This window comes from Megascapheus bottae, chromosome 13 (genome assembly GCF_031878675.1).
Source record: "Megascapheus bottae isolate mThoBot1 chromosome 13, mThoBot2.hap1, whole genome shotgun sequence".
Taxonomy (NCBI): Eukaryota; Metazoa; Chordata; class Mammalia; order Rodentia; family Geomyidae; genus Megascapheus; species Megascapheus bottae.
Window position 1 is genome coordinate 7,015,708 of NC_143521.1, and position 18,160 is coordinate 7,033,867.

Consider the following 18,160-nt stretch of genomic DNA (forward strand, 5'->3'; position numbering starts at 1 on the left):
AAATCTAAAGACTGCAGTTCAAAACCAGATGGGGCGGAAAGTCCATGGGACTCTTATCTTCGGTTAACTATCAAAAATTCTGGAAGTGGTGGTAGAGTGCTAGCCTTAAGCACCAAACCTCAGGAACACGGTCGAGTTCCTGAGTTCAAGCTCCAGAACAGGCAAAAATATAAGTAAATAAACAAATAAATAAGTTTATTTAAATAAATAAATAAATTTTCAGGGTACTTGACTAATTAAGCAGATCTGCTTTAGAAGAGTTTTGCGTTTATGCAAGTGACGCTTAGTGAGATACAATCCTCATAGATTCTGATTCAGAGCTAGTCTGGACCGACAAATCTGAAAGACTTCAGTTTACCAAGAAAAAGCTGGAAGTAAAATTACAGTTCAAATGGTAGAGTGCCAGCCTTGAATGACAAAAACAAACAAGAACACAAGGCCCTAAAATTTCAAGCCCCAGTATACACACACGTAATTCACATGATCACTTAAGTAATCAATTTGGGATTTTCTTTATATATATATATATTTATTTATATTTATATATTATTGTAATTAATAAAAGGGTTACATTATATTCACCAGATACAAGGTGCATTACTTCACAAACATTGCTACCCCTTCTCATGTTTTTGTCCCCATTTCAATTTGGGATTTTCTTTTATATTACTTTAACATTTAGAAATGATTAGCATTATTCCATAGTACACTGAAAAGGTACAGATTTACAATAAAAGTACTAGAAGAATCACAGGTAGATCAGTTCCTTTAGAGAGATGTTGAGGAATAGTTCTTCAGTGGTATCTATGAAAGCAAAATCATAAAGAAGTGAGCATACCCTCAGCAGAAATCAGGCAGGTCATGTCACAAATATCTCTTGGGGTCTCTGGTTGGGTTGGGTTGCTTGTGCAACTTGGTCCACGACCAAAAGCTACCACCTGACCAGTGGTGTAGACATAGGCAAGAGTGTGGTAACTGTGGGAGAGAATACACTTTATTGAAGACCCAGGTATTCACTGCTCTAGGAATGACTAAGTGACAGGCACATCTTTACTAACAACCCCGAGTGCATATCAGGATCGGTGGACAGAAGGTATCAGTGACATGGCTAAGCAAATATCCATCGTTAACATATTGATATTATGAAAGAGAGACTATTACTGAGGAGCTTTTTACTATGGCTTCCATCATGTGCTTTAAATGCAACTGCGAGCCACACACGAGTGGCTCCCACCTGTAATCTAGTATTCAGGAGGCTAAGATCTGAGGATCACTATCTGTTTTGGGGTTTTTTGTTTTATTTTTTTGTTTTTTTGCCAGTCCTGGGCTTGAGCTCAGGGCCTGAGCACTGTCCTTGGATTTTTCTCAAGGCTAGAGCTCCCACTCAAGCCACAGCACCACTTCCGGCTTTTTTCTATGTATGTGGTGCCGAGGAATCAAACCCGGGCCTTTGTGCATGCTAGGCAAGCACTCTACCACTAGGCCAAACTCCCGGCCCCAGGATCACTATCTGATGCCAACCTGGGTGGGAAAATCCATAAGGCTCTCTCCAATCAGCCTCCAAAAAGCTAGAAGTGGTAGAGTGCCAGACTTAGGCAAAAGAGCTAAGGAACAGAGAGCCTAGGCACTGAATTCCAGACCCAGGACTGGTGCACTCACGTGCGTGCGCATATGTGTGTGTGTGCGCGTGCGTGCGCGCGCGCACACACACACACACACACACACACACACACGAGTGTATTGAATTAGATAATCAAATACTCCATATGTCCTTATAATTAAGTTATGCAAAAGTTTCAATGCATAGCTGGAAGTGTGGCCCAGTGGTAAAGTGCTTGCCTAGCATGAACAAAACCTGAGTTCAATTCTCCAGTACCACATAAATAGAAAAAGGCAGACGTGGCACTGTGGCTCAAGTAGAAAAGCACTAACCTTAAGAAAGCCTAAGGACAGTGCCAAGGCTCTGAGTTCAAGCCCCAGGACTGGCAAAAAATAAAAGCCTCAATGCATGTGCAAATACACACACATGTTCTGCGTGTATTAAATTCATTTTGTCTTATTGACTCAAGCAGGTAGATAGCATTACGTTGGTTACCAATCTATGTACACCCCCAATCCTGATTATACACAGTATATATCTAAGAATTTCTCATTAAGTAAATTGAATTGCAAAGATAAAGATCAAAAATTTTTAAAAAATATTCAAGAGAAATAAATTTTCAGGAGTAGAGAATACTCTATATGAAGAGCAGCCATGTAGTTTAGGGTTTGGTAGTTTGCTTAGATTCTAGATGTGTACTTTTCAAATATGGATTTAAAGCAAGAAAATGTTGTTACCTTCCACAATCTATCTGGGAAACAGGGCCATCCAGTCTTTCCACATGCTTTGGTTCTCTCACGTGGATAGAGGACTCATATCCCAGCTGTCCAAAGCCATTGTCTCCAAAGGTGAATACTCTCCCATCCTGATCATAAATAAGAGAAGCAAGGTTAAATTTATGCTAAAAACAGTAACTCAGACTAGGAGATATAGACATAGACATAGATATCTACATCTGTCTATATCTAGCTGTCTGTATGTCTACTGAGATAGGGAGAGAGATGATGATATGATCCCTGGCACTGGAAGAAAAAAGTATCTGACAGCTAACAAATTAAATATCATAAGAGAGTTAAGAGGAAAGCAATATGTAAAAATCAGCTCCAGAGAAATAATTGCAGTCCGGGGCCAGGAGTTTGGCCTAGTGGTTAAAGTGCTTGCCCAGCAAGCATGAAGACCCGGGTTCGATTCCTTGGTACCACATACACAGAAAAAAGCCAGAAGTGGTGCTGTGGCTCAAGTGGTAGAGCTCTAGCCTTGAGAAAGTCCAAGGACAGAGCTCAGGCCCTGAGCTCAAGCCAGGACTGGCAAAAAAAAAAAAGAAATAATTGCAGTCCTTTATTAATTCTTACAGTAAATGTAGAGTTAACACTAAATATCCCAAAACATTGATATTTCCATTAAAACCAGTCCTTTAAGGCTGGGAGTTTGGCCTAATGGTACAGTGCTTGCCTAGTATGACGAAGACCCAGGTTTGATTCCTCGATACCACATACATAGAAAAAAAGTTTGAAGTGGTGCTGTGGCTCAAGTGGTAAAGCCTTGAGAAAACCCAACCACAAATGCTCGGTCCTGAGTTCAAGGTCCAGGACTGGCAAAAAAAAAATCTCTCCGGCCCTTTAGTTGGCACAGGCCTGGAATCCTAACTGCTGAGGATCTTGATTCAGATCCAGCCTGGGCACTAAAAAGTCCATGAGACTCTTATCTCCAATTATTCACCAGAAAACTGGAAGTGGTGCTGAAGAGCTCAGGGACAGTGCCCAGGCCCAGAGTTCAAGTCCCACAACTGGGGAACAAAAAACAAAACACAGCCCTTGGTAGCTTCATTGCAGCATCAGGGCTGCAATGTAATAATATGCTGCATTCTGTTTCTTACCTTTTCCTTTTTGTGTGCTAATACTGGGGCTTGAACTCAAAGCCTCAATCTCTCACTTGGTTTCCTCCCCCCCCCCCCCCCCGCCCTCACAAGATTGGTGCTCTACCACTTGAGCTAAATCTGTACTTTCAGCATTTGGGTGGTTAATGGGAGATGAGCGTCTATGTACATTGCTTCTGGGACTAGATTTGAACCAGGCTCTCAGCCTCCTGAATAGCTAGAATTAAAGGCCTGAGCCACAAGTGCCTCACTCAGCTACACTCTTAAAAACTTCTAAGGAGTTATCTTCAGGGCCTTCACTGCACACACACACAAGGATAACTATCTGATGTGAGACAGATTTGTTAGTGGTAACGGTTTCACAGAGTACACACATGTATCAAAAACCACGCTGTGCCCCTCATGTGCATATGACTTTGGCTAATTATATCTGAATAAATTCAGGTAGAAAAAGAACTTGATACAAGTGTGTGTGTTGAATGAATTGATGGACATACGTATTTGTTCAAGAATAACCCCGTATTTAACCCTGCTATTTACATACTTTTCTTATTAGAGCATTTTTTCTGAAAGTACTCTCTTCAAAAGATGATTCCATTATTAAAATTACTCTTATTTTTGCCAACTAAACCTTAATTCAAAGAAATTATGACTTCCAAATTTAAGACATGATTTTAAGTCAGGAAAAATCATTGGGTAATGACATTTGTCTGCCATGCATGAGGTCCTGGGTTTGATTCCCAACAAATCATTAAAAGTGTACCTTCATTGCTCCTAAGTCATCAGATCTAGGGGGTACCATCCCAGCTGCCTGAATAGCCCAAGGCATCTTGCTGCCAACACTAATCAGCAAATGAACCTGCTAACCTTTCTCTGAGATTTTACAAAAATGTCATCACATTTCAAATTACCTGGGTTAGTACTGCAGTATGTTCATGTCCACAGCTGATGTAAGTCACATCCAGAGTTTTCAGGGCACCAACTGAAACAGGCTTGTAGCTTTGTACTATTAAAAGAAAGCAGAAATCTCAGAGTACAGATTCAGAGACAGGACAATCATAAGGCCCAGATTAGATAGACTGGACTCCATAGTGAGACCCTAAGAGAAGAAAGATGATACCGAAACACTAGAGACCCGGCCAAGCTCTCTCCCACAAAAGATGAGAGAGAGGGGGGGAGGAGGGAGGGAGGCAGAGAGACAGAGGAGAGAATTGGGGAGTCCCAGGAGGCAACTACCCTAAGAATTCAACAACTAAACAAAAAAAGGGGGGAAGGAACAGAGAACTATACAAACTGGAAAAGAAAAACAGAAAAGGATCATAACCAACATACTCAAAGAAAAAGAAACCTGAAAATGGAAAGACTTAGAAAAAATCATATTAAGTGAAGTAAGCCAGACTCAAAGGAACATAGGCTCAATGGTTTCCCTCATTCGTCATAATCAGTAGAAACCTTGGACTATTCTAGCAGAGATTTGCAATAGAGCAAAACCTAGATACATAAGGCCATATAGTATGATGCTAAATGAAAGGACCTCTAGAGTATAGAAACAAAAGCCATATAATGAATGATTGTTGTCCTTAATGTACTATGTTATCTCTCATCTCTTTTGCTGTCTCTTGGTTATCTCATATTGTTACAGTATCTCACTTTATCTGATATATTGGATATATGCATATTTGGTTATTTGAAATTGGATAGGAAAGGGAGGAAAACAAGATGAGGGTGGGGGTGGGGGTGGAAATGAGGACCAAGACAAGAAAGGGTATCAATATATGTGAAGTAATGCACCTTCCATCTGGCGAATGTACTGTAACCCTTCTATTAATTACAATAAAAAGTATATGGGAAAAAAAAAGAAAAAGAAACCTGTGGACCCCTCCTCCACCCTACACCATCTGAGCCTTGGAGCTGCAAAAGCTGCCCTGGTACCTGGGCCAGGAACCCTAGGGAGCAAATAACAATTTCACTGTTCGGCTGAGAACCACGTGTATGCACAGATAACTAGAGAACTACCAGCCCAACACCAAGTAAAGACCGCCACCTATTGGCCACCAGTAGAACAGACTAATTGGAATAATTGCCAAGCCCTAAAGCCTTGATGCAGAAATCTCAGAGACAAATAATGAAATTTATAAATAATCAAGATCTCATGCAAACTCCAAAAGGAACTAAGAGTGAAGGTAAGGGAGACAAGACACAACTCAAGGAGATGATATTAAACCTGACCAAAGAAATTAAAAGAGAACTCCAAAAACAAGCTTATATGCAGGAATACAAACAGGAAATTGCCAAGGAATTTCTCAATTTCAAAAGAGAAGTGGAGACAAAAATAGACAAAATCTATACAGCTTTAGATGGAAAGATAAAACATCCTCAGATCAGATATGATGGGCTCAATGTCCATAATGCAAACCACAATAGAAGCTATAGGGAGAATAACTAAGATGGAAAATAGAACATTGAAACAGAAGATAAAATGCAAACGCTGGAGCAGAGAGTCATTAATCTGGAAAAATCACTCAGAATTCATCAACGAGAAGTCCAAGAATGGGAAGACACAGCCAAGAAATCTAATCTTCGTGTAACTGGAATGGACAAAGGGGAAGACTTTCAAACAAAGGGAATGCAACACTTATTCACCAGAATTATAGCAAAGAATTTTCCCAGTCTCAAAAAAGAAAATCTCACCCACAGAACAGGAGCCTATAAAACACCTAATAAGCAAGACCCGAGAAGGAACTCTTCCAGACATATCATAATAAAAACATTATACCTGAATAGCAAAGAGCTGGTCCTAAATGCTGCAAAAACAAGAAAGAGCCATAGTAAGACCCTATATCAAAAACAAAGAAAGAGGGAAGAAAGAAAAAAGGAGGAGGGAAGTGAGCGAGGACTGTTAACAGCCTCAAAATTTCATGAGTGTTTACATTTTTTACCCATAAACATGGAAGATCTAATTTTTTATTTTATTTTTTAAAGAATTTATTGACATTGATTTTTACATCATATTTCAAATGATGTGTTTAACAAGCATTCAAGAAGGGAATAGAGTCATAAGTTTTTATGTCTATGTAGTTATGTTTGTATTTCCAATACCATGCCCATAGCATTGGGTATGCAACTTTTGAGTCCTCGGTCTTGTACTGTTTGGATCTACTAGCCACATATTAAGGATACCATGCGCCTTTTGTTCCTTTGGTCTTGACTTGTCTCACTCAGCATGATTCGCTCTAGAGTCATCCACTTCCCTGCGAATGCCATTATTTCATCTTGTCTATTGGCTATGTAGAATTCTGAGTGTTTACATTTTTATACCTTTCATATCTTATACCTTTCATATCTAATGACTTCAACATAGTTTACATAGTACGTGTGAGGGTGTTGGTATATGCGCATGTGTGTGTGTCAGTAAAACTGGGACTTGAGCTCAGGAATGTTTGGGTTTCTAACTTGAGGCTGGTTTCTCTACCACTGTGGCCGCAGCTCCACTTCAAGCTTTGGCTGGATAACTGGAAATAATAATCTCACAGATTTTCTTGGCAGCGCTGAATTGGAACTCAAATCCCCATATCTCAGCTTGCTGGGTAATTAGGCTTATAGGCATGTACCAAGAGCCCTTGTCTCATTAGTAGATTTTTTAATGAAGAGTCAGAAGTATAGAACAAGGAACACTCTTCTCTGGCAAAAGAAAAGTTGCCCTTTTTAAGCTATCTAACCTTATGATGCTTAGGACCATTGACCTAAAAGCCTAAACATCAAGATCTTACTCCCAATAATATTATCAATGTTTTGCATTCATTTCTGTGTTCTGGAGTAAAGGCTACAATAGGAAGTAAAGAGCATCAACCCCATGTTATAAGGGTTAAATAAAAAGACACGTGCGGCCAGGAGTTTGGCCTAGTGGTTATAGTGCTTGCCTAGCATGCACGAAGACCCGGGTTCAATTCCTTCGTACCACATATATAGAAAAAGCCAGAAGTGGTGCTGAGGCTCAAGTGGTAGAGTTCTAGCCTTGAGAAAGTCCAAGGACAGTGCTCAGGCCCTGAGCTCAAGCCCAGGACTGGCAAAAAAAAAAAAAAAGACACATGCTAGCTAGCAATCAAACAGAAAGCCCACAGGGTGGGAAAAGATCTTCTCTAGCCATACAACAGACAAGGGCCTCTTATCTAAAATATACCTGCAGCCTAACAACCCTAAATAAACCCTCACTAATCTAACAATCCAACAGACCTAACTGCCCTAAACCTAATAAAACCTAAAACTAATGACAAAAACTCTAGTGCAAACAACTCAGTCCTAACAAACCTAACCCTAATGACCCCAGACTCGCCCAAAAATTGAATCTTTCAAAAACAAATCTTCGAAGAAACTACCATCCCATAAAAGGTGGCCTAATATCCAGTATCTACAGGGAACTCAAGAAATTAATCCCCCGAAAACTCAATAAACCATTCACTAAATGGGCAAGGGAACTAAAGAGAGACCTATCAGAAGAAGAGATTAAAATGGCAGAAAAGCATATGAGAAAATGTTCATCATCTATGGTCATAAAGGAAATGCAAATAAAAACAACCCTAAGATACCACCTGACCCCAACAAGAATGGCCAAGATTTTGAACTCAGACAATGACAGTTGCTGGCGGGGTTGTGGAGAAAAAGGAACCCTACTACACTGCTGGTGGGATTGTAAACTAGTTCAGCCACTCTGGAAAGCAATGTGGAGGTTCCTTAAAGAACTGAAAATAGACCTTCCCTATGATCCCGCCATACCACTTCTGGGCATCTATCCTGAACAGCATGACCCAGGATATTATAAAGACACCTGCTCAGCTATGTTCATCTCTGCACTATTCACAATAGCCAGGCAATGGAAACAACCCAGATGCCCTACTGCAGATGAATGGATACAGAAAATGTGGTATATATACACAATGGAATTCTACATAGCCAACAGACAAGATAAAATAATGGCATTCGCAGGGAAGTGGATGAATCTAGAGTGAATCATGCTGAGTGAGACAAGTCAAGACCTAAGGAACAAAAGGCGCATGGTATCCTTAATATGCGATTATTAACTCCAAAGTGTACAAGAGAGAGGACTCAATAACTGCATACCCAAAGCAATGGACATGGTAATGGAAATACAAACATAACTATATAGACAAAAAAAACCTACGACTCTATAATCATAATGTTTTATTTCATAAACTGATATGTTTCTATGACATACAAACCGTTAGCCTAATTTTGATTAAGTTCTAAAGACTAAGTCCCAGAGAATGTAATTAGAGATTTCCTCCTTGAACAATTGTTTGTTAAACTTGTCATTTAAAATATGATGTAAACATAGCCATATAATTAATCATTGTTGTTCTTAAGGTACTATGTTATCTCTCATCACGTCTACTGTCCCTTGGTTATCTCATATTGTTACACTATCGGATATAATTGTATTTGGTTATCTGAAGTTGGATAGGGAACGGGGGAAAACAAGATGAGGGAGAGGGGAGGGGGGAAGGGAAATGGGGACCATGACATGTGAAAGGGTATCAATGTGTGGGAATTAAGGCACCATTTATCTGGCAAATATCATGTAACCCTTCTATTAATTACAATAAAAATATATATTAAAAAATAAATAAAAACTAAAAAAAAAGACCTCATACAGCAAAAACAATTCTTAGCAGAAAGAAAAGCACAGGAGAAATTTCAATACCAAACTTTATACTCTACTACAGAGCTATAGTGACCAAAACAGCTTGGTACTGGCACAAGAACAGGCCTGAAGACCAGAGAAATAGAACAGAGGACCCAGATAATAACCCACAGACCTATAGCCACCTAATCTTTGATAGGGGAGCCAAAAAAATAGAATGGAAGAAAGACAGCCTCTTCAACAAGTGGTGCTGGCAGAACTGGTTAAGCATCTGCAGAAAACTAAAGTTGGATCCTTCTTTGTCATCCTGCACCAAGATTAACTCCAAAAGGATCAAAGACACCTTGAGGTAAAAGCACATACACTGAAAACTTTACAGCAATTCCACTACTTGGCATTTACCCATTCGTCCAGAAACCAGGACATACTAAATCCACTAGCACAATGATGTTCATTGCAGCACTATTTACTATAACAAAGATATGGAACCAACCCAGATGCCCCTCAGTTGATGAGTGGATCAACAAGATGTGGTATTTATACACAATGGAATTCTATGCTGCTATCAGAAAGAATGACATCGCCCCATTTGTAAGGAAATAGAAAGACTTGGAAAAAAATCATATTAAGGAACATAAGCTCAATGGTTGCCCTCATTTGTCATAATCAGTAGAAACCTTGGGCTCTCCTAGCAGAGATTTACAATAGAACAAAACCTAGATACATAAGGCCATATAGTATGACACTAAACGAAAGGACCTCCAGGATATAGAAACAAAAGCCATATAATGAGTGATTGTTGTCCCTAACATACTATGTTATCTCTCATCTCTTTTGATGTCCCCTGGTTATTTCATATTGTTACAGTACTTCACCTTGTTATCTGATATATTGTATATATGCGTATTTGGTTATTTGAAATCAGATAAGGAAGGGGGGAAAACAAGATGAGTGGCGGGGGGAGAGGGAGGGAAATGGGGCCCAAGACACGAGAAAGGGTATCAATGTTTGTGAAGTAATGCACCTTCTAGCTGGTGAATATAATGTAACCCTTCTATTAATTACAATAAAATATATGGAAAAAAGATGTGGTAGTTATACAAATGGAATTCTATGCTGCCATCCGAAATAATCGCATCACCCCATTCATAAGGCGGTGGAAAGGCTTAGAAGTACTCATATTAAGTGAAGTAAGCCAGACCCAAAGGAGCATAGGCTCCATGGCATCCCTCATCTGTAATAATTAGTACACATCTAGGACTCTCCTAGCAGAGAATCACAATAGCTCAAAACCTATGTACAAAATGAGACTAAATGAAATGAAGTCTAGGATGTGGAAACAAGAGGCTTATCTTTTTGATTGTTGTTCTTAATGTATTATGTGAAGTTATTTCATTTCTCTTTTTTTCCACTTATGATTATTTTCGTGTGGTTACTGTATCTGACTTTGTTACCTGGTATATTATATATTTGTTTATTTGTTCATTTGAAATAAGGAAGGGAAGGGGAAAACAAGATGATTGGGAGGGGGAGGGAAAAAACTTGAGAAGGGGTATCAAAGTTGGAGAAGTAATATATCCATTACCTGACAAACGTAACTGTAACCCCTCTATTCATTATCCTTATAATAAAATACAATTGAAAAAAAAAAACAAAGAAAGAAAAGAAAAAGCCAAGCAAGAGTTCAAGAGGCTCTGAGGCTCTGAGATCAAGAGTTTGTGACACACACAAGCACACACACACACACACACCACCACCACCACCACCACTACCACCACTACCACCAACAACAACAACAACAAACACCACAGTTTCTCTCATACGTAGAATCTAGATTTAAAGAAAAAAGACAGGAAAGAATTGGAAGACTGTTTAGGAAAGGCATGAAAACTGGTAGGAGGGAAAAGGGAAATAAGAGAAAGTAATGGGGAGAGTGAATATGATGAAAGTGCATGAAATATATACATGAAGACGTCACTATGAAGCACATTAAAATGTACAAAAATTGGCTCCATGGGAAAACAGTAAAAAATAAAATGAGATGTGTGGCTCCCCCATGGTATTGTCAAGTCGTAAGTGTTGATCATAAGTTAGCTAAATGAAAAGGATGGGTCTTGAAGAAGACTTCTTGGTGAATTTCTTTCTTGGAGGAATTGGTAGTTGAGAGAAGTTTTCTTTGTGTAGAGAAATTCATCATTTCCCCTAATACTAATCCACATTGAAATCACTTAACAGGGGTAGGAAATTCTGGCTCTAGCCTGAACACATTGGACAGAACAGGCATACTTTCCTCTTATTGACTGCCCAAGGCTTCTGTTGAAAATTTCATATGGCCCAAAATGACATTATAATTATTCAAATGGGCCAGGCATCTGTGGCTCTTGCCTGTAATCCTAGCTAGTCAGAAAGCTAAGCTGAGGATCAAAGTTCAAAGCTATCCCAGAGAAAGAAAGTCTGTAAAACTCTCATTTCCAATTAACTCATTTCCAAAAGCTGAAAATGGAGGTATGGCTCAAATGGTTAAGAGCAAGCCTTGTGCAAAGAAAGCTCAGAGATAGCACCTAGGTCTTGAATTCAAGCCCCAGGACCAGCAGTAAATACCTACATGAATAAACAAACATCCAGGTGGATCTTGGTAAGAAAATGGTTCCTTATCCCTCATAGGGGATCCTCAATTATGACCTGACGCTTGACATTCATTCTCAGACAGTCTGTTTTCATCGATATGAGAGATTTGTTTTTATTTTATTTTTATTTTTTGAGATAGAGTCTTACTATGTAGCTGAGACCAGCCTCAAACTTGAGATTCTCTTGCCTCAGCATCGTGGGTACTGGAATTACAGATATACATCACCATAACTGCCTGACACCAGGCAGGGATTCTAATACAGGCAGAATAATATCCTCCTAAAGAATAATAGTCTTTTGAGGGGAAGGAGGGGTTCAAAGAAGTTTGTTAAGTTGTTGCAGGAACTGACCGGCCAGGGACACAGTGTAGACTGGAGAGTTAACACTGTGACCAGAATAATAGTCTTAGCCAGATGTTGATGACGCATTCCTCTATCCTAGCTACTCAGGCAGTTGAGATCTGTGTATTATGGTTCAAAACCCGCCTAGGCAAGACAGCCAATGAGATTCATCTCCAATTAACCAACAAAAAAAAAAGCTGGAAATGAAGCAGTAGCTTATGTAGTAGAGCACTACTTTGGAATAAAAAGGCTCAAGGACAGTGCTTAGGCCCTGAGTTCAAGTCCCAGGATAAGCACACACACAAAAATAATAATCACCTACTTCCCAATATCAGAGCCTGTGACTATGTTAGGTTATGCTATAAAGATGAAAGGACAGAATTATAATCACTGGACAGAGACATATTAGCCTAGATTATTGAGTGAGTGGTTGATATAATTATAAGGCTCTAATTGAAGCAGTGCCAAATGTTAATGGTAGAACAATGAAGATCTAAGAAGATTTAATTGATCACTGCTAGTTTTGAAAAAAAGAGAGGACAGTCAACTAATACAAAGTAGTATCTAGGCTATGGAAAAAGACAAGGCAATAATTCTCCCCTAGAACCTCTGGAGAAGAAGGCAGACCTGCCAACACCACGACTTTAGCCTACTAAGACCCATGTTAGACCTCTAACTACTAGAATTTAAAGGTAATCAATATGCATTGTCTTAAGTCACTAATGTCACGAATATCACTATTATCACTTCCCAGGTGATGGTAATTTTAAAGAAAGTTTAGGAACCACTTTGAACATGTGAGAACATCCTTTGCCAAGTTGGTCTTCCAGTTAAAAAATAAAAATGTATTGTTAGTACAAGACAATATTCTTACCATTGAACTTCTTTCTCGTGAGCGCCAATTGACCAGACTTGTTGCTTCCCCAGCCAAAGCAAGTCCCAGAGAGACCCAGGGCAAAGCTGTGAGCTCCTCCGGCTGCCACCTGAGCCACTGGTATTCCTTCCAGGGACCTCACCCTCTCAGGAATAGCTTGCTTGGGAGTATTTATCCCCAGGCCCAGTTGGCCTTCGCTGTTCTTTCCCCATGAAAAGACTTGGCTGTCTAGCAAAGCAAAGAGAAATGGCAAATTACATGCATATTGAATACCAAAGAGGAGAAGAAATCACTGCCTTAATTCCATAGTTTCTTCAGATCTCATGGTCTTTGCATCTGGGTCATTTTCCCAGTTAGCCTCACATCTCCCTTCCTTTCTTCCTTTTGGTTTTCACTTTCACATTGCTTTATTAAAACTATCATCCCTGACTTATTTATATTTTGAAGACAAGCCCTCATACTCAGTAGCAAAGAGTTGTACTAGTTAGTTGTACTACCAGTTACACCTGGCTAGTATTCTTTCTGCTCTTAGATATTTTTCAGATAAGCTTTCATGTTAATTTTTTCCTTAGCTAGCCTCAAACTCTAAATCTTCCTACCTCAGCTTCCAAAGAAACTGACATTTCAGGCATGAGACAACACATCAGGCCTCTTTCTAATTAATGTCTTTTACACAATAGATCTCTTTTCCTTAATGATCCCAACTGGAAAGTGAACTCTCGGATTCTAAGAACTAAAGAAGTTTTAAATTTAACTGTTCAGTTGTAGATACAAAGATCCTGAGATTAAAAATTACTTTAAACAAGCTGGGTGCCAGTGGTTCAAGACTGTGTAATCCCAGCAACTCAGGAGATCTGAGTATTGCAGTTCAAAGCCAGCCCAGGCAGAAAAGTCTATGAGATTCTTATCTCCAGTAAATACTCAGAAAATGCTGGAAGTGGCACTGTGGCTGAAGTGGCAGAATGCTATCCTTGAGTGCAGAGAGGCTCAGGGACAGCACTCAGGCCCTAAGTCCAAGCCCCAGTTAGAAAGAAAGAAAGAAAAGAAAGAAAGAAAGAAAGAAAGAAAGAAAGAAAGAAAGAAAGAAAGAAAGAAAGAAAGAAAGAGAAGAGAGAAGAAAGAAAGAAAGGAGGGAGGGAGGGAGGGAGGGAGGGAGGGAGGGAGGGAGGAAGGAAGGAAAAGAAAGAAGGAAGGGAAAAGAAAGAGAAGGAAGGAAAGAGAAAGAAAGAGAAAGAAAAGAAAGAAAGAAAGAAAGAAAGAAAGAAAGAAAGAAAGAAAGAAAGATACAGACAGACAGAAAGAAAGGAGGGAGGGAGGGGAAAGAGAGAGAGAGATAAAGAAAGAAAGAAAAAAGGAAAGAAAGAGAGGGGAGGGAGTGAAAGAAAGAACAAAAGAAAGAAGGAAAGAAAAGAAGAAATACTTTAAACAGAGGAGAGGAGAGATAGAGTAATAGAAAAGGTACAACTGAACAAAGTAGGCTATATTCATAGATGGAAAATCACAATGAAACCCCTTTGTATAATTAGTATACACTAATAAAAATAGGAAAAATGACGGGCCTGGAGTTTAGCCTAGTGGTAGAGTGCTTGCCTAGAATGCACGAGGACCCAGGTTCAATTCCTTGATACCACATACACAGAAAAAAGCCAGAAGTGGTGCTGTGGCTCAAGTGGTAGAGCTCTAGCCTTGAGAAAGTCCAAGGACAGTGCTCAGGCCCTGAGTTCATGGCCCAGGACTGGCAAAGAAAAAAAAATAGGAAAAATGTAATTTTTACCTTCTGATAGTGCCAAAGAATGAAAGTCTCCACAGGAAACCTGTATTATTTTTATACTAGCCAGAGCCTTTATTTTCCTGTAATAAAAATAATACAAAATCATTCATTAAGATTTTTATATTAGTATTAATACCAACAGTATTTATTGATACCCATTAATGCAATAATGACTATTCAGCAATAAGTATCAATTTGATCATCTAATATTTGATGTTCCAATTATTAACATTAATGTTGATTACAAATAATATTAATTATTGTTATCAATGTGGTTCATCTTACTAATTATGCTGATATTTATGCAACTGTAATATTAAAATATTACTAATGTTACCATTATTGATATTACCAATCATTATCTGCATTTAGGATAAGGGACCAAATAAATTATAGATAACTCAAAATATCCCAGTAATAAGTAGGTCAAGTCCTCCACCTCTGAGCCACCTTCCCTGTCCCTGCGATTTTCTTTTTGATATGCAGTTTTTGCTGCAGAGTCTTACTATGCAGCCCAAGGTAGGCTTAACTTCATGATTTGCTTGAGAAGCCTCAGCTGGGATTATAGGAGAACAACATCCCATCGGTCTTGTTCTGTTGTTGTTGTTATTGATGGAGGATTTGAGAAATCATTTCATCAGCAGACTGCAACCCTCCCTGCCCCCCCAATCCAAGAAACACAAGCAAAGGCTGGCATTCTCCCACTATTCTGCACCCCTCAAGTCTCTTTACCATGCCAGAATAGAAGTTCACACGCTCTCCCCACTGACAGCCAAGCCTCAGCTTGATTTAATAGTAAAGAAATGGAGGGAGAGTGGAGAGAAGGGTTTAAAAAGAAAAAGCTGAAAACATAACTGAACAAAAAAGGCAATGGACTCTCAGCCAACCCCCAGGCATCACTAATGAGATGACAAGACACAGGCTCTCTGACTTCACCAGCACTGTCACCGCCATTGCATGGTCCTGCGCAATGGAACTGCTTCACTTTTGACATTCATTGCACTGGGAAGAAATCACTTTGTATCAAATAGTGTTAGGGTTTTCATTTTGGATCTTGGGTTTTACTGAGGCAGGCTCTGGTTATGGGGCACTGACTGACCACCCACTCAACATTTTCTCCCTCAGCATACTGACTGCTGAAATTACAAGAGTGAGCTACCACAACCAGCTGAAATTGTTTTTAACATGGCATTAACATGGACCAAACTAGGGGCCAGGAGTTTGGGCCTAGTGGTAGAGTGCTTGCCTAGCATGCATGAAGACCTAGGTTCGATTCCTCAGTACCACATATATAGAAAAAAAATAGCTGGAAATGGTGCTGTGTTTCCAGTAGAACTCTATCCTTGAGGAAGCCCAAGGACAGTGCTCAGCCCTGGAGTTCAAGGCCCAGGACTGGCAAAAAAAAAAAAATGTACCAAAGTATAGGATATTATCCCAAAACCATATAATTCAAAACTGATTTTTATTGGTTTCTGAGACATTATGACAACATAAATATCTAATTGGTTTAATGTAATTATTTTTACTTACTGGCTTAAGAGAAAAATATATTTGTCCAGGTACATAGCATAGGCTTTAGAATTTAGAGATGACCAATAATTTATCACCTAAGTTAAACCTTATGATATTAAAAAGAGTAATCTAAATCATACAAAATAGCCATTTCCATGGGTCAGAAAGAGAAAGCTATCAGAAATTTCCCACAGATCAAGCTAATAGAACTCAGAGAGACCTAGTGGGTTTCAACCTATAGAACTAGATTCAAACCTTCTTCATCTAGCTTAACATTGCCTCCATACACATTTCCATTTGGCTTGAAGGTTCTCTGTGCATGAACTATGCCAGTTTAAAATAGACTGTAACCTTCTGGTATAACATCTAGCCTACTCTTAGCCATAAGTAGCTCGCTGCCCAAACATATTCACAGAAGACAGACATGTGTGTAACCCATCTCTACCTAATATTCTGTCATCTTCTTTTCCTTTGGTCATAAATATAACCTGTCTGTTATGGAGAGGTAAAGCAGTTGGAATCAGTCTGGGTGCAGATTCCTATAGAATTCTAGAATCATATGCAAGAAAAGCTAATATCTGCAAAACATGATTTGCTATTTTTTTTTCTCTTGTGTATGGGAACTTGCTTGAGCCATATTTGGTGATACATTCTCATGGACTTTTGTGCCCAGGCTAGCTTTGAATCTTGATTCTTCACATCTCAGCATCCACAGTAGCTAGCATTGACAAGCATGAGCCACAAGGGCTCATCTAAATTGTTCTTTTTTGTGTGTTGGTCATGGGGCTTGAATTCAGCCTGGGTGCTGTCTCCGAGCTTTTCAACTCAAAACTACCACCCTATACCTGGGTCTGGGCATTGTCCCTGAGCTCTTCAGCTCAAGGCTATCACCCTACCCTTGAGCCAAGCCCCACTTCCCATTTTCTAGAAGTTAACTGGAGATAAGAGTAGCAGGTCCTTTTGTCCCCAGGCTGGCTTTCAACCTTGATCCTCAGATCTCAGCCTCCTGAGTAGCTAGGGTTACAGGCGTGAGCCACCACGCCCAGCCTCAATTGCTTTTAACATTTCTAAGTGCATCCATTCCCTCCAGCCACATTAGTCTCCCATTGGATAGATGAGCATGGGTCATTTATCTATTCCCATGAATTAAAAAGCATGAATTTGAATACACAATCCAATGCTATCTTTCATACCATTTGTCCTAGGAAATATTTGTGAAGAAACATGGTATTTCTTCCACTGTACTTAGTGAAAAACTATGATGCTGAGGCTTATGAAAAGCCAAAAGTTTGAGTAGAGAAGAAAACTTTTCCTCTTCAGCCAGTGTTTGGTACTTGCAAATTTACTGACAATAGAGAACAGGGAGAGAAGAAAGACAAAAGTTTCTTTCACAGATCATGCAAAAGATCCCAAAGTAAACCTTTATGTATGTTTTAGGATCTTAAAGGGGAGTATCGAAGGTTCCATTGTGCTTTTTGATGACGATGATAACAGATGGACTATGTACATGGCGGCTGAGTTTCCCAGAAATAACTACTGATGGGTTTAAGAACATCTATGATTTTTGAAACCTCTGATTTATTTTGATAAAAGACAATTTTTGCCTTCTATGACTTTTGTGGTTTAATTTTATTTTAATGTGATTAAGATAAACATTAAAATAATCTTTATGCTCACACTGTGGGATTCAATTGATGCCCATTATTGCATTACAGTAGATAAGATTAAGATGAAAAGGATCATATCTCTCATCACTCTGTCTTTCCTCTTTCCTGGGACTCCTTTTCTCGAGTTCTCCCTCAGCTCACTAGACCTCTAGTCTCTAGGTTGACATATTCACGTTTGTGTTCCTAATCGGTGTGTGTGTGTGTGTGTGTGTGTGTGTGTGTGTGTGTAAGA

The 18,160-nt window shown here is 39.3% G+C and overlaps 1 protein-coding gene across 1 annotated transcript in view; it reads right to left on the reverse strand.

Moving 5' to 3' along the window:
* Herc6 (HECT and RLD domain containing E3 ubiquitin protein ligase family member 6) overlaps positions 1-18,160 on the reverse strand; it is a 52,093-nt gene that overhangs the window by 33,688 nt on the left and 245 nt on the right. The window contains exons 2-6 of the mRNA XM_090343969.1: positions 14,753-14,829; positions 12,979-13,206; positions 4,388-4,482; positions 2,338-2,465; positions 839-975 (exon numbers count right to left, since the gene is read on the reverse strand). Of these exons, the coding sequence (XP_090200095.1) occupies positions 839-975; positions 2,338-2,465; positions 4,388-4,482; positions 12,979-13,206; positions 14,753-14,829 (665 nt within the window). The remainder of the gene's footprint in view (positions 1-838; positions 976-2,337; positions 2,466-4,387; positions 4,483-12,978; positions 13,207-14,752; positions 14,830-18,160) is intronic.